The following is a 24,245-nucleotide window of genomic DNA, read 5'->3' as shown; positions in this document are numbered from 1 at the left end:
ATCACTTGAAAAGACATGGATTTAACCACTGGAGTCATGTGGATAATTTTATGCTGCCTTTATGTGCTTTTTTGGAGCTTCAAAGTTTGGTCACCATTCACTTGCATTGTATGGACCTACAGAGCTGAAATATTCTTCTAAAAATCTTTGTGTTCAGCAGAAGAATGAAAGTCATCTGGAATGGCATGAGGGTGAGTAAATGATGAGAGAAGGAAACATTTTTGGTTGAACTATCCCTTTTCATGAACAATCATATCGTACTTTAACTTTGCATGATACTTGTGGAAAAATATCTAATAAGTTAATTTACCCAAAAATACCATAAAAATGTATGTTGTTGCAACTGATTCTGTCTTCAGATAAAAAAAAAAAAAATAAAAAAAACAGGATGTGGTTGTCAAAATGTGAAAACCTGAGAGATGTATTTTGTAAACTGTAGCTTCACCACACCTTTTTGCCAGAAATGGTAAGCGGGGCAGGAGGTCCATGTGACAAACACCTCAAGTGAAACAAAAAGTAAATGCAAGCCTTTTACATTTCAGAGATAAATACTTCAAAGGTCTGAGATTACTAATTATAATCTTTCAAAAGATTCAGAAAATCTATTCAATTATTTGATCATTTTATTTGAATCCTAACTGAAAGTATACTGCTTTCTGAACTGGTTTAGGAAGCTCACTAAATTAACCATTACAAAATTCACCTCTTTTTTTAACAAATAGCATGGACAATTTTTTTTCTGCCTCACACTTGGGGGAAAAAGGCTGAACTTTTGAAATGTTTAATGATCTAATGCAACCTTAATAACTGTATTTGTATGAGGAACACAGCGAAGATCAGAATCTAAAGTAACACCCAAATGTAACATATGAAGCAAGAGACTAATCTCAATTTTTTTATCCATTTCTCAGCGTTTCCGCAAGGGATGTGTGGAGTGGGACGTGGTCATGTGTCTGTCAGTGGGGAGAGAGGAAGCAATAAGGACCATCACCTGGTGATTGCTAATATTAAACACCTGTGTCTCATTTCAGTGACGGCAGAGATGGGCTTTAAAAGGCCGGCGGAATGACAGACCGGGAGAGAGAGTCCCAGTCACACGCACACCCAACATTACGAGGAGATGAACGCTACAAAGCTGTTGACTTAGTATTTATGAGTTTATGTTGTCTATTATCACTGAAGCTGATGAGTGTAAACTAAAGTAGTTCTGAAAAGGCAAAAGTGTGACTGGAAACCTGAGAATAATAGCAAACTTATGTGGACTGCAACGCCGACTCCCGTGTCCTCCTTTCCCCCTGAGACTCAGAACTTTACCCTGGTGCTGAAACCCAGGAAGTGGGAAGAAGGTTGGTCGCCATGGACACCTCACCATTGGGTGAAGTCATCCGCGCCTTGGCTAGCATCCAGGAGACTCACCATCAAGCTCTCCTTGCTCAAGAACACCACTTCCAGGAGCTCCTTCAAGCACAGGCCGAGGATCTGCAGGCCTTATAGACCTGGCTAGCACCAGGTGGATCCTCCACTGTGACCCCGGAGGCAGCGATGAAGCCGCATCTCCTGCTCACAAAGATGGGCCCCCAGGATGATCCGGAGGCATGGGCCCTCCACCTGCTGCCACTGCTTTCCAGGGAGGCCCAGATCGCAGCGCAGCAACTACCCGCTGAGGACCGCCTGGACTGCTCAAAACTGAAGACATCTGTTCTGCAACAGGTTGGCCGCACACCGGAACAACACCACCAGCGGTTCTGATCCCTCAACCTGAGCGAAGCCAGCTGCCCGTTCGCATTTGCCTATCAGCTCAGTGATACCTACCAGAAATGGGTGATGAAAATGGTTTAAATGATATTCATTTAACAATGTTGAATAGAATGCACATGTGCCAGTATGTATACTGATTGCCAAGATGATACACAAATTTAATTCAGAAAAAAAGTAATATCTAAAAAAAACAGACAGCTACAACTACAACTGAAATCAACAACCACAAACCCTTCAACAACTACACTGCAACCCACAATCTCAGCACTTCCTGCAACAACTATAGCTCCTTGTCTACAACCAACTCGCCTAGAACAACTATAACCCTTCATACAACTTCTACCTCTCCAACAGCAACGACAACCCTACTTATAACAACAACCACAATCACACCTACGACAACACAACTTACAGCATCAACAACAACTGAACCTACAAACCCTTCAACAACGTCATCACAATCTACAGCTACAACTTCAACTGAACCAACAACTACAATGCAACTAACTACTACATCCTTACCTGCAAAAACTTCAGCTCATGAAATTTCAATAACAACCCTGCTTACAGCAACTTGCATAAAACAACTACAACCCTACTCGCATCTAAAACCCCTCCTACAGCAACCACACCACGTACTACAACAGCTCAACCAACAACTATAACCCTGCCTATTACAACACCAACTACAATCAACCCTAAAACAACACAACCTACAGCAACAATAGCTGAACCAATAACTTCAACTTCTTCAACAGCTACATCACAATCAACAGCTAAAACCCTGCCTACATCAATTATCCCTACAACTACAATCCCTCTTACAGCAACCACTACCCTTTCTAAAACAGCTTAGCAAACAACTACTATCCTTTCTCTAACTACCACAATCACATAACATACAGTCACAACTACATCTGAACCAACAACCACAACCCCTTTAACAACTACAATGCAAACAGCAGTAACAACAACAGGAACCGTACCTGCAACAACTACAGCTCATCAAACAAACTCACCTACAACATCTACAAACTCAAGGTGTCTCATTATTCATGGTGTCACGGTCGCTTACGTCTTTTGTATCACCCCGCTGTCTAACTATTTGGAAAATGCCCACATTTTATCAGATGGGTGTGGCACTCAGCCAAGTGACCAGACGGCCGGCTTTTAGGACCTGGAGAGGCGCACTACTGACTTGGCACATAAAATGTCTAGAACTACTTGCTGTATTTCTAGCCTTTACAACCTTCTGGTCAGTCGTCTGGGATTTTCATGTACTGATCCGAACTGACAACATAGCAGTTGTAGCATACATAAATTGGCAAGGGGAGTTCGATCATGTCCGATGATGGAGCTGGCACATCAGCTCATCCTCTGGTATGAGAAACATCTCCTGTTGATATGTGCGATGCACGTTCCAGGTCACCTGAACCGCAGAGCAGATATGCTCTCGGGACTGGGGGTTGTACAAGGATAATGGAGACTTTGCCCTCAGACGGTTCAGAAGATATGGGACCTGTTTGGGGAAGCCAAAATAGATCTGTCTGCATCCCCGGAGACCACTCATTGTCTGTGGTACTCCCTGACTCATGCTCACGCTGGGCCTTGATGCTGTAGCCCTCAATGCAGCTATGCATTTCCTCCTGTCCACTTCACTCTTGCAAGACGGTTGAGAACGTCTTGTTCCATTCCTGTTCCGGTTTGGGACTTAGCGCTTGTGTTAAAGCACTCACAGGCCGGTCGTTCGAGTCAATGAAAACAGTGAGTTTACACGTACTCATTAAAGACTGCACTTCTTCTCTCTTTAGCTTTGGTGAAACGTGTTAGGGAAAATGTTTTGCGAGGAAAGCAAACTGTTGCGAGGGAATGCAAAACTAATTGAGAGGGAATGCAAAATGTATTGAGAGGGAATGCACAACTTATTGCAATGGAACGCAAAACTTATTGCGAGGGAACGTGAACTATTGCGAGAGAACACAAAATTTATTGAGGGAACACAAAACTACTTAAGGTAAAAAATCCCACCCTGTCCTCTAGAGGGCTCCGTAGTATGTGATATATCTTACTAAAGTAAAAAAAATACAAAATAAATACTTCCATTTACATAGTACACAAACATAATCGGCATACGCCAGGTACTTGCACGCAATATTTAAGCGTTTTTAATAACAAAAAACCTTTACAATTGTAAACACATGCAAGAAAGGAGAGGTGCGCTCTAGCTGGTGAGTATATGCCAAAAACTGTGTTGAAAAGTATCAAAATTATGCCAAAAGGGAAAACACCCAAAACATAATATTAGTGGAAAATAAGGATAATTAGCCAAATAAATGCTAAAACACGCTAATTTTGACACACCACTCATTTTGTCTTAAACTTTTCATCCAGTTGCATTACTTTGCAAGCATCGATTTACATGCATACACTCTTGGAAAAAAAGTTTAAACATAAAGGAACCAATTCTTGGGGCCTGGTAGCTCAACGAGTAAAGACGCTGACTACCACCCCTGGAGTCGTGAGTTTGAATCCAGGGCATGCTTAGTGACTCCAGCCAGGTCTCCTAAGCAACCAAATTGGCCCGGTTGCTAGGGAGGGCAGAGTCACATGGGGTAACCTCCTCGTGGTCGCTATAATGTGGTTCTCACTCTCTGTGGGGTGCGTGGTGAGTTGTGTGTGGATGCCGCGGAGAATAGCGTGGGCCTCCACACGCGCTGTGTCTCCGCGGTAACGTGCTCAACAAGCCACGTGATAAGATGCGCGGATTGACAGTATCAGATGTGGAGGCAACTGAGATTCGTCTTCCGCCAACCAGATTGAGTTGAGTCACTACACCACCACAATGACTTAGAACGCATTGGGAATTGGGCATTCCAAATTGGGGAGGAAAAGGGGAGAAAATCGAGAGAAAAAAGAGTTCCATTCATTCAAAACAGCTGTCAGTTAAGCCATTAACTGATTTGGCAGCTAGGTAGCAAGTCAGCTGCCTACATTTTCAGATGCAGGCCAAGGTAAAAGTGCTTCATGTGTGCAATAAGTAAATGTCTTATTCACTATACACTGTATGTACAATTGGTTTGATTCTGTATGTTTTTAGAAAATGCAATTGCTAATGTGGAAATGCCATCCATGGTTGCTGGACTACCGTGTGTACTGTTATTTCCTTCTTCTTATTATATTAACAATTTCTTCATGTGCAAATAAATTACTAAAATTTGATGACTAAACAGAAATCTGAAGAAACTGCTATCTACCATTTAAAATACTATATTATTTTAGTAAATATAGTGCTTAATAAGAGTTTATTATGATTTTTTTAAATGCAATTTACTATATTAAATTGTGTGATATATTGGCATTGTATCAGCCTATCGGCCACCCTGCTCTCTGGATATTAGCATCGGCCATTAAAAAACCCACTACTTTTTTTTTCTTCTAAAACACTGACCAGAGAGTGAAGAAAATATGTGCGTAATCATCACTTAAGGTTTTTCATGCTATGTGAGTTTCTGAGAAAACCTACATTGTTAGAACACATACGGTTAGAGGCTCTTAACTTAGACAACTTAGACTTAGACACAATCTTATATAATTAAGATATGTGAAATTACACCACATATATACAGTATTTTGCAAACATACAAACTCTTACATTTGAAAAACTTCTATAGGGATGAAAACTGCTCACCTTTTGGTGAAATTCACCATTTTGAAACTAGAATCGGCCACTTTAGTGATTTTTGCAGATCTAAAGATTTTTATTGTGCAACAGTCTGATTCTGGAAATAACATTCCAATAAATGTTTTCTATAGGGGAATTTATTTTAAATGATAAATTATAAACGTTCAAAGACAGACTTACCGTGAGCTCCGAAGTTGTTAAACTGACAATATAGTATATTCTCCAGTTGCCCGTTATTTCAACATTTTTTTAAATCATGTTTAATAGCGAAACTCCTGGCAAAGAACTACACAACCAATGATTCAGCACAGAAAGATTTACCAATCAGAAAGCAAACAAGCCCCGCAGTGACCACCCAGTCCCATTAAGTCAGTCTCCTTACACTCTCAAACTACTTATATATTTGTATGGATCTGTATATATCTGAATATTTTGCAATAAAATTTAAACATATTGTTTCTATACTGTACTTGTTTCTAATCAATAACTTTTAAATCAATTTCGTCATTCATAATGCTTCATGGAATTGTAGTTAATTCTCTGATGAAAGACGTTAAGCACACAGTCATGTACCTTTGTCTTTTTGTCTGATTTTTAAATACTTTTTTGCTTCAAATCAAAGTTTGTAATGTTGTGATTCACATTAGAGCTAGTTGGTTTGGTTCATGATTTAGAAGGCTTTTATGAAGGATTTTATGAAATTAATGGAAAAATTACTTCTGGAACCAAGACGGCTTAAAAAGTTGACGGGCACTGATGCGTTCTATTGTTGTTGGAACGACTGCTTGACTACCACAGTCCTACCACGACAGATCTTGTGACTGATTACAGCAGTGGTCAATCGCGTGCTTGGTTAACACGGCAGATTGTGTGATTGATACAGAGCCAATCACCTGCGGCCAAACGCATGCTTGGACAAACTAACACATGCACAGTGATTCTGCACCGGACAGGAGTGGAGTGTTCTTATTTGAAGAACTTTAGAGAACATGGTGATGCACCTTTAATGCATGACAAACATATGAGTGATTTCTGAACCTTTGTTAATATTATAACAGTATTAATTGTCGTGCAAACTATCTTTAAGACTGTGATCAGAGGCATGATTTCTTGTAACTTACTTTTTACTTGTCTTGCCAAGAGTAAGCAAAATGTCCTTTGTTTGAGCTGTACTTGTCAGTCCAAAGTGTGATCTGGGTTTAATTAAACAGTTAGCGCTTCTAACAGTAGTGTTCACATGTCCGACTCCACCTTATTGCCTATACCAGTCATTAGAATATGTATCTTCACCTGTTGCTTAGCTGAACAGACTATGATAATTTAGCATGAAAAACCTTAGGTGATGCTTATGCACATCTTTTACTTTCTGTGTCTGCTTCAGCTCAGCTGTGATAACACACCCCAACAATTTTCAGAAACTACAAATTTCAGAATAACCCCACCCCAAAAACACCCAAAACGTAGAATATGTGATATATTGGGATAAACAAACAAACAAATAGGTCAAACCTGCCTTACCTGGTCTCCCAATCTAATTAGTTGGCTGATTTTAGAGCGGTTTGAGGCATTTTTTAGCCGCCAACACCATATTAAACCACCTAAGAACAGCAAACCATCTTATAATTTTTTTTTTCATCAAGAAATTCATAAAATAAATGCAGAAGAACTGGGACAGTGAAGCTCTTTCCCTTCAATAGTGCATTTACTGTGGATGGTGTAAATTGAGAAGACACCTACAAGTCTTACTTCACCTGATTCACAGAATTTTTTTTCTTTTGAATCGATTACTTTCAATGACTCAGTTGAACCCATTCGCAAAGCTTTGGTAGATCCAACTGTAAGGGATGACTTTGTTAGAAATTAAACTGGGAGATGGAAACAATGTTGTTAACAAACAGGAATAATTATGTTGGCTTTCTACAGATATGGTTAAGGGTTTTTTCAAAATCCCTAAACCAAGGCTAAAATTGATGACTGTAACTCCTCCTAGAGCTTTCAAGCAACATCAGAGTGTATTTGGCAGAGACGGGCCACTTCTATTAAAATGAATGGGAGAAATTGGAATGCCCAGCCAAGAAGCTCCAGGTCCCAACAGTCAACGGATGTAGAAAAGAAGTCCCACCATACAGGTAAAACAGCCAATCACCTATTAGATACAGACATCGCCTGTCAATCATCTCGAGAATGTGCATTCGCGTTAGCTATACAAGCAGGGAAAATTAAATTTTTTAGCATAATCTGAGGTAAAAAAGCACAATTTATTATGCCAGTGTTGTCAGATTTTACTGCTGATTTGAAATATCAATCAATCAATCAATCAATCAAATCAAATCCCTTTATTGTCATTCAACCATATACACAAGTGCAACAGTGGGTGAAAGTCTTGGGTGCAGTTCCAAGCAACATAGCAGTCATGACAATTACAATAAACATGTTATTTGATCGTAATCTCGTAATCTTGACCAACCGTTATTGAGATTTCGGTGTTCCCCACATTCATGTAGATAGGAGCTGCACTTGTATGACTGGAAATAGCCTCCCGAGAGTATTCCAAAGATGGCTGCAAGTAGACTGACTTACTAGAAAGACTTTGGCTACATCCACCAAACTTGGCACTGACCTTCAGACTTTTCTTTGTTATTAACACTTTTTATTGATTCTTGTATATAAAAAAAAAAAAAAAACAGAATAAACTATATATATACACTAGCGGCCAAAAGTTTGGAATAATGTACAGATTTTGCTCTTATTGAAAGAAATTGGTACTTTTATTCACCAAAGTGGCATTCAGCTGATCACAATGTATAGTCAGGACAAAATAACGTGAAAAATTACTATTACAATCTGAAAAAAAAAATTCAGAACTTCTTAAACTACTTCAAAGAGTTCTCATCAAAAAATCCTCCACGTGCAGCAATGACAGCTTTGCAGATCCTTGATATTCTATCTGTCAGTTTGTCCACTGCATACTGGGAACACCCCACAAGACCTGCCATTTTGGAGATGCTCTGACCCAGTCGTCTAGCCATCACAATTTGGCCCTTGTCAAAGTTGGTCAGATCCTTACACTTGCCCATTTTTGCTGCTTCCAACACATGAAATTCAAGAACTGACTGTTCACTTGCTGCCTAATATATCCCACCCCTTGACAGGTGCCATTGTAACGAGATAATAAATGTTATTAATTTCACCTGTCAGTGGTTTTAATGTTGTGGCTGATAAGTGTGACTTAGATAAATAATAATAATAATAATAATAATAATATAATAATAATATATATATATATATATATATATATATATATATATATTCTAGAGAAAATCTTATGAACTGATGAAAAAATGTGTAGTCCCTCCCTGATGGATCCATAAGTCTCCAAATGTCTGTAAGACCAAGATTTTTAAAGATTCTCTGTAGTGTGAATGTTGCTCTAAAGGGTCTACACACCTTTGCCTCACTATGAACAAGGACTGGATCCATTAAAAGACTGAAGTCTCCACCCAAAACCATATCATGAAGGATCCCAGCTGCTTGTAACTTTCCCTCAAGATCCATAAAAAAGTTCTGATCATCAGTGTTGGGTGCATAAATATTAGCCAAAATAAGATATTGCCCCTGTATTTCAGGCAAAACAATAACTCTTCCTAAATTATCTTTGATCTCTTTGAGACAATAAAATTGTAAATGCTTACTTATCAATGTGATGACTCCCCTGCTCTTACTTGAACCAGCACACCAAAACTGTGCCAACCCGCATCTCAGAATAGCATTCAGAGATGATATTCTTCTCACTACAATTGTACAGAGTGGTTATCTGAGTTACCGTAGACTTTGTCAGTTTGAACCAGTCTGGCCATTCTCTGTTGACCTCTCTCATCAACAAGACATTTCCATCCACAGAACTGCTGCTCACTGGATGTTTTTTGTTTTTGGCACCATTCTGAGTAAATTCTAGAGACTGTTGTGTGTGAAAATCCCAGGAGATTAGCAGTTACAGAAATACTCAAACCAGCCCATCTGGCACCAACAATCATCCATGCGATTATCATGTGGCAGCAGTGCAGTGCATAAAATCATGCAGATATGGGTCAGGAGCTTCAGTTAATGTTCACATCAACCATCAGAATGGGGGAAAAATGTGATCTCACTGATTTGGACTGTGGCATGATTGTTAGAAGCTCGCTGTCACTATCAACTAGACCTCTACCATCTTGATCCTGCGAGGCATCCGACGTGTGAGAACGTAAGTGCTTTTTAATGAATCCCACAGGCCGACGATTTCAAATTGCCCTCCCAGCACAGTTTAACAAACAAAACTATACAGTTCTCACCGGTTAATATTGCTTAAAAGGATCATTGTAACAAAGTTTAAGCGGCGCTCAACTTCAAGCAATAAACCCTCGCATAGCATCAAGCGACTCCCGCCCTTCAGTGTTCTGACTTGGGTTGATATAACTTTTCTAACTGATCAGAAGTTAAAAATTTAGCAGAGAGGGCGATCATATATCCCAAAAATGTTTTTACATTAACAGAATGTTCAAATGGTCCAAGACTATTCAAACTCCAAGTGTCAAAAATATTCAAAAATGTAAAGTCTAATGTAAACAAGGCCTTTAATCTGTTTTAACTGTCTGTCTCTTTCTTTCTTGCCATTTATCTGTTGTTAACCTTCAAACTTATTTTTTTCTTCTAAATTAGTGTTAAACTTTTAGACAAGGCTTGTCTGGACAGATTTGACCTATCTAGTTATTAATAGTTAACATTATTAATAACATTAACATACGTTATTAAAAATGTTGTTAACAAAAATGTAAGAATGATAAACAAAATCTGACACAATCTATTCAACCAAATAGTGAAAATACTGTGATTAACAATTTTCTGCCAAAAATATATTTTTTGGACAGTTTTAATGAAACAAACCATGCAAACAAACCGATTCACTAAAATGAATCATTCTTCCAAACGCTAATGCCTTCAATTCCAAACAAAGGCCAGTCGCATTTGTCTTACAAGTTATGACCACAAGACTTGGCCTGTGAAATCTAGTCCATTATGATCCACCAATGCAACACTTTTCGAAAAGAGAACAAAAATAAGATCACCAGTGTAATTTGAAACATTTATTCAATGTCTAGAAATCTGAAAGCCCTGTATGGACATAAGATGATACACAAATACATATGTACAGAATGACAGACCATGTCTTGAGACAAACCCATTCATCTATATTCTACCAACAAAAACAAACCTCCTAAGATCAGTCTGTATTTCCGACATTGATAGTTTGCACAAGAGTTCGATTTGTATAAAATGATACATACACACATTCATGAACCAACTCATGAATCAAGCCTTAAAATATCCAAAAGTAACAGTACAAGACCAGGATCTTCATTTGTTTCTTATTTCTATGAACAAAATTATTTAATGAGAATTGATAGCTGATCCCAGAAATGCATTCTCAATGTGAACAACACAAACGCACCTCGAGAATCCCATCCTGATTGGCCCATTTGGAAACATCATACATCACCAGTATGATACCTAAAACATATTTCCTTAATAAAAAGAAGCGCAAGATATCAAGTCTTGTTTTCAGATAAATCTAACAAAATTTGGTGGGTTTTATGCTTAAAACGAGAGAAAACTATGCGCCAATAGGGTAAGAAAAATCTATTTGTTTTCCCTTTGAATCAAGTTTCTTTTTCCAGACACCATTGGCAAATTATTAACTAAATTGCGTTGGATTTCTCTGAAAACAAGAAAAAATATATTTTGTCATTTTGCCTCTCAAATAAATTTGTTGTTTTAAGAATGTTTAGATATTTTAAGTGGAAAACAGCACAAAAATGTTTGCATGTTGAGCGAATCAGGAATGGCAAAACTTTGATATTACATAGACTGGACGATTGGGAAGTCTGGCTACAAAGATTCCTTGGAATATTTGGAATTCCGAGAGTGAATCAGTCCAGCCCCAGCACTCAAAGCACTAATGTTGCTGTTTTTTTATTTGTTTGATATAGTACAATGTAATGATTCATGAAATGAGAATACAATGACCGCTGAAGTGAAAAGCTGGAATCTTGCTTGCAACAGTTTGATATTAACGCTAACACTGTTTATGAGGTGTTTGGTCATTTAGTTCGTCTTCAGAAATGTCCCTGGACAACCTCTCGACTTAAGTGCCTGATTTTGTTGTTCAGTGTCCACAGTACTAGTTGGCACACTGTCGATCCTGTTGAAAGCTGTTTTGGAGTTTTCATTGGCGCTTGGCTTTGTACGGCCTTGAGCGTTTCCTCCGGTCGGGTTTGCGTTGTTTGTGGAGGCGGCCAATGCTCACGCCCTGTCGGCGACGGACGGAAATGTTCTGCTCAACCAGACTTGCTAACATACCTGCAAGACCACCAGAGACAGAGCACAAAGGAATTTGATTAAAGGAATAGTCCAAAAATTATTGACTCTCAAGTCATTCCAATCCCTATGACAGAGGAATTTGGTGTCATTTGCATCAAACCTGATGCGACGCAACCTAATGTGCCATATGTTTATATAGGTGGACGAGGGTTCTGAGAGCAGTTTGGAGGTTTTTTAGTTTGTTTGTTTTTTTCAAAACATAATTCAAAACAAAGACAGTCAGACAGGTTTGGAATGGCATGAAGGTGAGTAAACATTTAAATGGAGATTGGTGCTGATGAAAAAAAAAAAAATGGAAAAGAAATGAAAAACAAGATGAGAAAAACAACAATGATTTTTACCTTCTTGTGCCAGCATTGATATGAAGGTGCAGATAAACTCGTCATAGTTATGAGTCCTCCTCTGGTCATCGATCTGATAAGAGGAGGACAACAATATCACAACATTTCTTTATATTTTTCTTTCGCTCTTGTTTGTGTCCATATTTGCCTTCTTTAAAGAGATAATTCACCATTCATTTCATTGCATCTTTTTTCCATACTGAAGCTTTCATTCTGCCTAACATCTCCTTTTGTGTTCCATAAAAAAAAGCCATACAGGTTTGGACAAAATTTTCATTTTTGGGTGAACTATCCCTTTAATCCAGGAAATGTCCTATGAGATCATGTTCTTATTCACAAGAAACATGACATTCGAAAAGGATGTCAATCACTTGCCTTGTACTTCTTCCTTTTCTCCACTTCTTCTTTAAGACACAATTCATAGTTGGTGATGTCAGCTTCCACATATTTCAGCAGGGCCAGTAACTCCTTTATGACAGAGGGAAATACTAATGTTTAGGGGTTTGTAAGTATGAGCGATAGGAATAGTGACGCTTGCCTTTGCAAAGAACCACTAAAACGAAAATGATTCAATATGAAAAATGGTCCAGTCTCACTTTGGGAGTGTACTTCTCTCCAGCAGGTTTGGTGTTGATCTCAGACTCTGTGGATGGCAGGTTCTCTTTGTCTGGTTTGACGTCCAATGCATCTTTGATGTGTTCCTGTTTGATATCCACTGATGGTCCTTCCTTCACCTCCTGTTCTCCTCCTCCTGGACCAGTAGCCTCTTCTTTCTCCTTTTTCTCCACACCGCCTACTTTTTTCTCATTGGATGTTTCTGTCAAATGAGACTGAAGTTAGCTGAATACGATTGAGATTAGCCTCAACATGAAAAAACATTCACAACCTGTTTTGTTGCAAATTGACGTATTTTGGAAAAAAACGGGATATTCAATGAGAAAAAGAAAATAAAAGTAGGACAGAACTTTATTTTATCCATCTGCAATTGACTGGATTGTGAAAAGCATGCGTTCCATACCAGAATGGAGCAAGACCTGAATGGAAGTTTGCAGTAGATTGTGAAAGATAACTGGTACTCCCATTTTAGAGTTAGCTTGAAAGTTCACCCTCAAGTGCATCTCAAAGGTAACCCTTCTTTTTCAAATCTATCATTATTGCATCATTTACATTAAGGTTATCCAACATTATATCACTGCATTAACTGTTGGCAAGATCTTCAAAATGTTGCATTTCCTATGGCAGTAGCCTAAAACAATGCTTAAATAGCTATTGGCCTATAAGTGAAAAAGAAAAAATCCAGTCTAGGTGACATCAGTCAAATAGGAAAGTTCTTTCAGAGGTGGAGCAACTTATTATACAACAAGATAACGAAAACAAACTTTGTTTTTCTTTAGAATCATTTGCACCAATAAATCAAGCAAAATAAGACCAAATACTTAATGAGGTTCAATTTTCTATTTCAAACTGACTTCAAAATCTCACCAATTTAAATGGATTCAAAACATGAAATGTGTTTTTTTTAAACGTACGTTTACCTGTAGGCGTCATGGCGTACATGACTCCATCCTCTTGCAGTTGCAGCAACGTCAAGCTCACTAGCACCCCCAAGTCCCGAACAGCACGATTGTGTCGGGCGTCTAACCTAAGCAGCCCTTCCTCCTCCCCGAACAGCACGCGACCCGCAAAGTGGGAAGCCACAGGGCTGGATGGACGCGTAGTGGCCTGTGATCGTGCAGGCGAGCGTAGCGGCGAGTTGAATGCGCTGCCGATCTCAGAGGCTGTATCCGTGCTCTCGTTACTGGGTGTGGGTGACGGCTGGCAGGCCGCGGTGATGCTGATTCCGCCTGTGCGACCCTCGGTGCGTACGTTCAGAGATGCGGAACCTGCTGTTGCCATAGCATCCTTCCTCTGGGCCTCTTTCTTGAGTTTCTCTGCTAAAACACTGAGTGCTAGCTGACCATCCATGGCCGTAACCCCGGCCACTCCACTGCGGCCCACAGTACGTGCACGTAAACCCGCCTTCCTGCGGAACCTGCCAATCACACGCACAAGCCATGAAGGTAAGGTCCAAAACAAACTCTACGCAAGTCCGTGAATGCAGACACTTCTAGCTGCGCAAGCAAGCAACGTGGCATTTCAAAATGTGTCAGAACGCAATTTATAATGCAACGCAAGTATATGTTGTATAATCACCATGCCTCAAGGGGTACTATAGTAGACTGACATTAGCGTTATCTATCTTTTTTTGGTGCAATTTTTATTGTTTTTCTAATAGGGCAGTGTAGAGAGACAGAAAAGCAGGGGATAGAGATGGGGGAAGGAGACTGGGATATGACCCAAGCCGGAATCGAACCTGGGTCCCCGTGAGCCAACGGCTCGCATATGTGTCCTGGAAGAGTGAGCTACCATCAGAGCCACTTGCTCCAACTGTTTGGGGAGAATCTTGCTGAGCAAGTTGGTAAAACTGCTGGCATAACTAGCCATCTAAATAATAACACATCCGTTGTAGTGGCACAGGTCATCTGAAGAGAACTCTATCACCCCCTTAAGTATTGAGGTTTATTACTTCTACAGTGACTCCATTTACATGCACCTAAGAAAATGGCTTTCTGAAATGTCATGTATGAATAAATGAATGAATGTTACACTTATATAGTGCTTCTATGACACTACACTCAATGAACTTTACATAGAGAACAGGGGACTCTTCTCAAACACCACCAGTATGCAGCATCCACCTGGATGATGCAACGGCAGCCATAGTGCACCAGTACGCTCACCACATATCAGCTGTTGATGGAAACGAGAAAGTAGAATGAAAGAGCCAATTCATGGATGGGGATTATTAGGAGGCCACGACTGATAAGAGCCAATGGGGGTATTTGGCCAGGACACCGGAATTTCACCTGGTGTCCTGGGATTTTTAAAGGGATGGTTCACCCAAAAATTAAAATGCTCTCATGTTTACTCACCCTCATGATATCACAGGTGTGTATGACTTTCTTTCTTCACCAGAACACATTTGAAGAAAATTTGAAAAATATCTCATCTCAGTAGGTCCTTAAAATTCAATGGATGGTGTTCCAACATTTGAAGCTCCAAATATCACAGAAAGTCAGCATAAATATCATCCATACCGACTCTGCTGTTAAATTAAGTCTTCTAAAGCGACATGATCGCTTTTGGTGCGATCAATATTTAATACTTTTTTAACTCTAAATCATTGCTTGCGGTCAGCCGTGGCATGTGCGTGTGATGTAATCGCATTGGCAGGTGAGACATGCGAGAACTGAGACATGTGCGATACACATCGAAGAGCTGCGCTGTTTACAACTGATTAGGAGGAACGCTGTTCAGAAGCTTTGTTGGTTTTGGTTTAGATCTGTATTTATCTGTTTCTTTACTCACAATGGTGCGTTTGTGTGCTCATCCTGGATGTGTCAACTGAGAGAAGAACGTGAGATTTCGTCCGTAACATGCCAACGCGAATACGTCACACGAGAGACTGTGTGATCTCCACTCTCTCGTGAAGCTTACCGGAAGTGTTGGATTACATTTAAAAATAACTTATATATTGATCTTTTTCACACCAAAAGTGATCGTATCACTTTAGAAGACATTAATTTAACAGCTGGAGTCGTATCGATGACATTTATGCTGCCTGTCTACAGTTGGAGCTTCAAAAGTGAAATCACCATCCACTTGCATTTTAAGGACCTACTGAGCTGAGATATTTTTCTATTTTTCTTCAAATGTGTTCTGGTGAAGAAAGAAAGTCATGCACACCTGGGATATCATGAGGGTGAGTAAATGTCATTTTTGGGTGAACTATCCCTTTAATAACCACAGAGCGTGAGGACCTCGGTTCAACGGCTCATCCGAAACATAGTGCCTTTTTACAGAATTGTGTCCCCATCACTATACAGGGGCGTTAAGACCCAAACAGACCGCAGGTTGAGCACCCCCTACTATCACCTCTTCTAGCAGCAACCTTAGTTTTTCCCAAGGATGTCTCCCATCCAGGTACTGACCAGGCTCAACCCTGCTTAGCTTCAGTGGGCAACCAGTCTTGAGCTACAGGGTGATAGGGCTGCTGGCAAAAATGTGAATATGCGTAGATGGGATTAAGAGAAAGGTTTCTGCAGGAGAACAGGGCTTATGTGGCCATGTAAGCACGTAAGAGGCATTCTTACAGGTTTCTGAATAGTGTGCGAGTGCATATGTGCTCAAGTGAGCCATAGGGAATCCCGAGGTATGACGGAAGAGGGAAACCCAACTATTGCAGTGCAATGCCGAGGCAGGTCACAATGGAAAGATAAGGAAACAAACACAGCAGCAACTGTGGGACATCTGGAAATAAAGTGATGTAATGGAGAATAAGTAGTAGCTATGTCATCCTCAGATGGCATGTTTGTTATTTACACCAGCATCGCAGAGAAATTACATTGCTGTGGAGAAAGTGGCCTGAGGCGCAAGTATACAGTGGTAAAGAGTACGCCACTTACACAGTGCACGTAAACGTAAATGACACATTGTGGTGTACATGTAAATTAACTCACTAACGCAAGACGCATGTGCAGTATGTACGAAGTGACTGTGCGTTTGTAAAGTGTCGGTCAAGCATTCGCGTCTGCATACTTGTGTAGACTGGGACTTATTCATGAACCACAAGGAAAATGAATGGAAGTGTTTTCATCGTGATCACAGAAATATTTACGGCAAGTGCTATAAAGCAGCAGGTGGGTATATAGTGAATTAGAATTTGAATAATTTAGTAGACGAATGTAGAGGTTCAACACAGCCTCATACCTGCTGGAAGCTCCTGTAGTGCTACACTCTTCCTCTTCATCATCATAGTCATCCTCATCATCAGAATAAGGGGGCTGAGGAGGGTTGGGTACACGCGTACGACCCACACCTGCAGCAAGATCTTCCTCTTCCTGTTAATTAGTGAGAATACAACTGAAAGCACATTGTAATTATCCCAGAAGATCCCAGATTTATGCCAAGTTATCCTAAAACTAACCAAGCAAGCCACATTTGAACCCTGTACTATATTGGCTCTCTGTGTTTCACAGCAGAATCGCCCTGCATTACCTGCATGGGGGACTTGGCATAGTTGTGGTTGTCTAGGAAAGCTGGCAAACGCTGAACAATGGTGTTGGGGTTAGGTAAGGGTAGAGGGGCTGGTGGTGGAGCGCCTCCTGTTGGCAGGGCAGAGGGTTTAGCCATGGCTTTGACTTTTCCAGCTGGACTCGATACAGTGGCAGCACTTTCCTGAGTTTCTGAGAGGAAAACAAGGCACAGGACATCCCACTTTGAGAAATGAACTCTTTTCCCATGGTAAAAGATTCAATTTCAAGCATGGGACAAAATTTTAAGGCTCCAGCCATTATATACGCAGCAGTGTAAATAGTTGGTTTGTGGACCCCTCCTTGCCACAGGGCCTAGGACAACGTTCCTGGTTGTCCCCGCCCTGACGACAGCACTGTCTAGGTTACTGAACAATGCTTAACCCACATTTTCATTGGGTAATTATATAAAACAAAAGATTATAAATCAAAGTTTTTAAGTCTTTTCTCAGTTTGGTCAATTATATTCCTTGAATTTCTCCTTCCTTATATTCCTCTACAAAGTCAAATACATTTTAAAGAGTACCTCTTTGTTTGACATTTTCGATTGTTTATAGGCACATTAGATAGGTAGCTTGCTGTGTAGCTAGCTTAAGTTACCTATAGGGATGGGCATCGTAAGGAATTTGACAATTCCGGTTCCAGGTCCTCCTTACGATTCCGGTTCCTTAACGGTTCCGTTAATGATTCGTATATGCCTAGTACTTTAGAGGAAGAAATATTTGGATAAAAGAAATGCAATTCTTTTATCAATTTACTGCCCTCAGCAGCCCGTTTATGAGATATGAGATAATTACATATTTTAACATGTCTGACTCTTACAAAGGGTATTTCCACAGACTTTTTAATGAAACTTTTTGTAACAGGGATATAATGGGCAAGGAGGCGGCGGGAACCGGATGAAGCATCAAAGAATGTTTATTTTTTTGGATTTTTCCCCTTTTTCTCCCAATTTGGAATGCCCAATTCCCAATGTGCTTTTAAGTCCTCGTGGCCGCGTAGTGATTTGCCTCAGTCTGGGTGGCGGAGGACGAATCCCAGTTGCCTCCGTGTCCGAGACTGTCAACCCACGCATCTTATCACGTGGCTTGTTGAGCACGTTGCCATGGAGACATAGCACGTGTGGAGGCTTCACGCCATCCACCGCCGCAACCACGCTCAACTCACCACGCGCCCCACCAAGAACGAATCACATTATAGCGACCACGTGGAGGTTACCCCACGTGACTCTAACCTCCCTAGCAACCGGGCCAATTTGGTTGCTTAGGAGACCTGGCTCCTAGGAGTCACCCAGCACGCCCTGGGATTCGAATTAGTGAACTCCAGGGGTGGTAGTCAGCGTCTTTGCCACTGAGCTACCCAGGCCCCCCATCAAAGAAATATTTTAATGAAAACTTAAAAGACACAAATACACGGCAGCTGCGTGTAGCTCTCTCTCTCCTGAACTGCCACATCCGGCTCGACCTTATCCCTCTCCCCGGCTGATTAGCCCGATTGGGGCCCAGGCATGTGCACTCACGGCCCGGCCCCACCCCACCCTCCTCTTCATCACACTATTTTATTAATACATTTATTTTGTGAAGTACCACTTATTACAACAAAACTTATAATGTGTATCTTTAACTACACACTGTCATATTAACAACCATCCAGTTGTTACTCTGATAAGTCTCACAAGCCTTAAGTACACATAACACAGTAACAATTTTTGATTCATTTCAAATCATTCATTCAGGAATCGAACTACACTTGTCGCACTGTATTGTATTCTTCACGCTGCCGATTAAGTAGCAGTGCTGCAGTGCTACTGAATGGTAGCACAGGAAATCCTGTCAGAGTATTTTAGTACGGTGTCAAGTTCTCAACAGCAGAGGAATGCACGCTTGAGAATCGTTAATGGAACCAATATTTCTGAAAATCATTCGGTTCCGGTCATTTAAAAAAAAAAAAAAAAAAAAACGCGTTTTTTAAATAGTCTCTGCAAGCCTGCCAAATTTTTGGTGGTGCAGTAATTCACTGAGAATTCGAAACCTTGTTGACTTTTGGCTTCTGAATTGCATTGGAGATTTTGAGTGCCATTTTTATTTTCAAAACCCCACTGTTGAGCTCTGTTGTCTGGGGTACCTTTGGGCAGGGCCTGCTCAGTACCCAAAGGTATTGGTGTCCCTGGCCCTGCCTCCTTTTTCACAACAGGGGATGTGTCCTCGGAGGAGGAGGAGTCTTGCTTGCGGTCTTGGCCTGATTCTTGATGGGACATCCGAATCACCTGTTGCACACACATGGTTGCGCACAGACATTCACAATTCATTTGAGCCACACAGAGAGGAGGTAGTTCAACATACAATGCTAGATCCTCTACAATGAGTGTTTTATTCAAGGAAATAAAAGCTTGCACTCACTTTTTTGTCTCTAACTTGCTTGAGCCCCTCTAGAATGATCTGTCTGTTCTGTTTAAGGACATCAAGCCTGGACTCGTATTTGACCCTGCGATCTGGAACCACCGCCATGAGATTGAAGCGGATGTCATGGTAGGGCTCTCTATATTGAAAGGTGATATTACACTTAATATTGTCCCATTATTGTCCTCATCCTGATAGGTAGAGATATGGACATTTATAGTCAGACGTGCTCTTACCCTGCAGTCGCCAGCCCGATTCGCTCCATTATGACCCGTCTAGCTTTATCAGTCCATTCCTCGTCCTCTCCCCATGGCCCTGAGTGAGAGAAAAAGAGAGATGTATTAATGGAACATTTCGGATTCAACACAAGTTAGGCTCAATCAACAGCATTTGTAGCATAATATTGATTACCACAGAAAATAATTGACTTGTCCCTCTTTTTTATGTAAAAAGCAAACATCTGAGTTACAGTGAGTCAATTTCAACGGAAGTGAATCTGTAAACGTTAAAATACTCAGTGTTTCAAAATTATTGCCACAAGACATAAACATTATATGTGTCAACGTGATTTTAGCACGATAAAACTGCTTACAGGGTTTACCGCGTTGCGTCCTCGTGGCAATTAAGTTGTAATATTGGTTATAACTTTACACAGGTAAGGTTAGCATGTGATTTTATCACACTAAAATCATGTTTACACGTATAATGTTTACATCTTGTGACTATATTTTTGAAACAATGAGTATTATTACGGTTATGGACTGGCCCCATTCACTTCCATTGTATGCGAAAGCAAAACAAATAAGAGATGAGATGTTTTTTTATTATGGTAATCAACATTATGCCACAAATGCTGTCAGTTGAGTTTAACTTCCCAGCACAATCATTTAATGTTAAGTTGACTTGGGGTCTGGGTAGCTCAGTGAGTACTGACACTGACTACCACCCCTGGAGTCGCGAGTTCGAATCCAGGGTGTGCTGAGTGACTCCAGCCAGGTCTCCTAAGCAACCAAATTGGCCCGGTTGCTAGGGAGGGTAGAGTCACATGGGGTAACCTCCTCGTGGTCACGATTAGTGGTTCTCGCTCTCAATGGGGCGTGTGGTAAGTTGTGTGTGGATCGCAGAGAGTAGCATGAGCCTCCACATGCTGTGAGTCTCCGTGGTGTCATGCACATCGAGCCACGTGATAAGATGCGCTGATTGACTTTCTCAGAAGTGGAGGCAACTGAGACATGTCCTCCACCACCCGGATTGAGGTGAGTAACCACGCCACCATGAGGACCTACTAAGTAGTGGGAATTGGGCATTCCAAACTGGGAGAAAAGGGGATTAAAAAAAAAAAAATCTTACCATGGTCAATAGGGTACGCCTTCAGCCCATCCAGCTCAAACAGTCGGTCTTTAATTGGCACGTAACTAACGAAGTGAAACGCCTCCATCGTCCGGACGGCGCTGATGCCGTTCTGTTTTTCCGGCAAGTGTCGTGGCTCCGGTCTCCATGGAAACAAGACAAAAAAATAACTATAAAACTACAAAACTCAACCGCAACAAGGATCATTACCGTGTGGTATATTTATACTAGACATTAGCTGTGAACAGGCTTTAAGGTGTGATATTAAAGCTTGACTCTACCTTGCATGGCTGTTGTGGGCTTTCGCAAGCTCGGGGGCGTTTCCGATGGCGTAACCTTTACTCTGAGAATGCAGGAAAATAAAGACATGACTTGCTTCTGTACTATTTTTAATTGTTAGTTAATGTACAAAACAATATGTGTACATAGGGATTTTTAAAAACACATCTCCAGACTGTTTATGTTGTGTGTAACTGACCTCAGGACTGAAGCCCTTAGTGAAAGCCTTCATGCGACTCAGAGTTGTTCCCAACTCAACGCCACTGCAGTTTAGAAGCACACTTAAGAGGGCGTGAGTAGCACACGAGTTTGGTATTAACTGCACAACAGATATACAGTATATACACATTTGTCAGCCCTCTATGCCAAGGTATTAAAATACTGTACAAAATATTATCAGATCATCTATAAAGTAAGCCAGTGACTTCATCTATAATCCCGAAAACAAACTCACTTGATGAGCAAAAAACATGTCGTTAACAATGTCATCATCGATAACGGAGGTCTCATCTACCAGTGTGGAGACTTTCCGCCGAGATCTTCGCTCCTCGATCCATTTAAAGAGGAAGATGAAGCCGTATACAGGACTGGTCAGAAAAATAAACACAAGGTAGCGTCAATAAAATAAAACGATAAAGTGTGTTGTCAATTATACCATTATAATCAATTATAATGTATACAAAATCATTTACTGTAATGCTACTGAACTAATATATTTATTATTTTGTAAATGTTGTTTGTAAATAGTTAAAACTGTATTATATTTATATATATATAATACAATATATATATACACTTGCAGCCAAAAGTTTGGAATAATGTACAGATTTTGCTCTTATGGAAAGAAATTGGTACTTTTATTCAGCAAAGTGGCATTCAACTGATCACAATGTATAGTCAGGACATTAATAACATGAAAAATTACTATTACAATTTGAAAACACAACGACAATGTTAAGCTTCATTTAATGAACCAAATAGCTTTCAGCGATGATTGATATAATGGCAAGTGATTTTCTTGTACTAAATTAGCAATTTAGCATGATTACTCAAGGATAAGGTGTTGGAGTGATGGCTGCTGTCTAGATTTGATCAGAAATTACTTTTTTCAAATAGTGATGGTGCTGTTTTTTACATCAGTAATGTCCTGACTATACTTTGTGATCAGTTGAATGCCACTTTGGTGAATTAAAGTACCAATTTCCTTCCGAAACATCAAAATCTGTACATTATTCCAAACTTTTGGCTGCCAGTGTGTATATATATATATATATATTATATATATATATTCTTATAATTCGATTTTAGCCTGAATTATAATAAGCCTACTAAAATGAGGAAAAAGTCAAAGTGTGTAGTGTGTGGCAAGATCACCTTTGACATTTGCTCTGCAGGTCATAGATCTCCTCCACCTGAACTCCCTTCACACCTGCATGCAAACACAAACAACTTACATCTTTTCACTACCTTCAGTCCTCATCATTCATATTTAACACCACAAAATAAAAAATAAAAATCACGTGTGCATTTGTTCAAAGAGAGCCAAAACAATCAACTCACCAAAGTCCTCCACCAAAAGTGTGAACAACCCTATAATAGGACAAGAAAAAGCAGGAATTATAACTAAATCTCTGTTGACGTCATAAATGGTTTGAATTCTATTCACATCAGTGCAAGCAAAAACAGAAGTGCAATTTAGAGATTACGTTAAAATATGATACTATCGATGATACTGTTTTCATCGATTGTGCTACAAATGAAGTTCTTTCATTAATAATAAATGACATGAAGTCTGATTTTTTTTTATGAACAGACTGTTTATTTAAATACTCACCCGGGTCACTTTCTAACTCAAGCCAACCCTTGTTCATGTTTACTGATATTAGAGTCACCGAATCTCCCCGCTAAATCATCGACAGGTCCATTGCGTTATAAAGTGCTGTAAAATCATTTGTTACTACACAACTGAGCCACTTTTGGACGGCTAGTAAACACAATGAAGAGCAGAGCCGTCGATTGTTGTTGACGTCATTCAACTGCGCCATCAGACAGTGGTAGCACAATTTCACACGCACAATTTCACACACACACACACACACACACACACACACACACACACACACACATATTTATATGTATATATAGCAATACAATTTTAATTCATTAAATTAAATATTACGAATCATAATGTTATAAATAATAAAATCATGCAATGTTTTATATAATAATAGGAAACATTTTAAAACAAACTGTTTTGTAAAACATCACTGTTTTAAAGTTAGTATTATTAGATTATCTATTATATGTTATTAACTTATGTGATGTTGGGTGATAAATATACAAAACATATTTTTGTATAGCTATAACGTATTCTGACATATATATCTAAATATTTTTTACCATAAAATGTAAATTCATGATATTATTTATTATGCGTTATACTGTTATAAGTAATAAAATAATACAAATGTTAACAAGCATACAATGGTTTGTATAATAGTAAGAAAAAATTGAAAGCAATTTAATAATATTAGATATACAAAAAAGTGCAGGCTTGGTACCTAAAAGAATGTGCTGTCACTGCTAGTTGTGTTATTCTTATTATGATGTAGCCTATATTATTACACTTTATATTGTGTTTTATTATATATATACACACACACACACACACACACACACACACACACACACACACACAAGCAATATTATAAGATATTTATATATATCATAATTGTATCATATTGTTTTTGAAATATCATATTCAAATGTATGCATAGTAGACAGCTGTCTTATTTTATTATCTATCTATCTATCTATCTATCTATCTATCATAATAAATGCCATATAACATAATATAATGCAATATATATGTACTCTTTCATAAATG

The 24,245-nt window shown here is 39.6% G+C and overlaps 1 protein-coding gene across 3 annotated transcripts; it reads right to left on the bottom strand.

The window, feature by feature from the left end:
* Positions 1 to 10,548: 10,548 nt before the first annotated feature.
* Positions 10,549 to 23,396, bottom strand: LOC127439097 (ubiquitin carboxyl-terminal hydrolase BAP1). 3 transcript variants are annotated; one of them, XM_051695144.1, is made up of 17 exons: positions 23,193 to 23,396; positions 22,919 to 22,948; positions 22,733 to 22,787; positions 21,813 to 21,945; positions 21,558 to 21,677; positions 21,361 to 21,422; positions 21,080 to 21,222; positions 19,966 to 20,044; positions 19,730 to 19,868; positions 19,455 to 19,596; positions 17,296 to 17,483; positions 17,008 to 17,138; positions 13,728 to 14,230; positions 12,795 to 13,015; positions 12,574 to 12,666; positions 12,199 to 12,271; positions 10,549 to 11,836 (listed from the first exon to the last, which is right to left on the bottom strand). In XM_051695144.1, exons 1-17 carry the CDS (start codon positions 23,227 to 23,229, stop codon positions 11,703 to 11,705), a joined length of 2,283 nt encoding a protein of 760 aa, XP_051551104.1. In that variant the 5' UTR covers positions 23,230 to 23,396; the 3' UTR covers positions 10,549 to 11,702. The 3 variants fall into 3 exon arrangements, with proteins under 3 accessions (XP_051551104.1, XP_051551105.1, XP_051551106.1); XM_051695145.1 differs by having other exon boundaries at positions 13,734 to 14,230; XM_051695146.1 differs by lacking the exons at positions 22,733 to 22,787; positions 22,919 to 22,948; positions 23,193 to 23,396 and having other exon boundaries at positions 21,558 to 21,639; positions 21,813 to 21,862.
* Positions 23,397 to 24,245: the final 849 nt, after the last annotated feature.

This window comes from Myxocyprinus asiaticus, chromosome 50, assembly GCF_019703515.2.
Source record: "Myxocyprinus asiaticus isolate MX2 ecotype Aquarium Trade chromosome 50, UBuf_Myxa_2, whole genome shotgun sequence".
NCBI classification, from domain to species: Eukaryota; Metazoa; Chordata; class Actinopteri; order Cypriniformes; family Catostomidae; genus Myxocyprinus; species Myxocyprinus asiaticus.
Note: the sequence above shows the minus strand (reverse complement) of the source record. Positions and strands in the feature narration are given on the sequence as shown.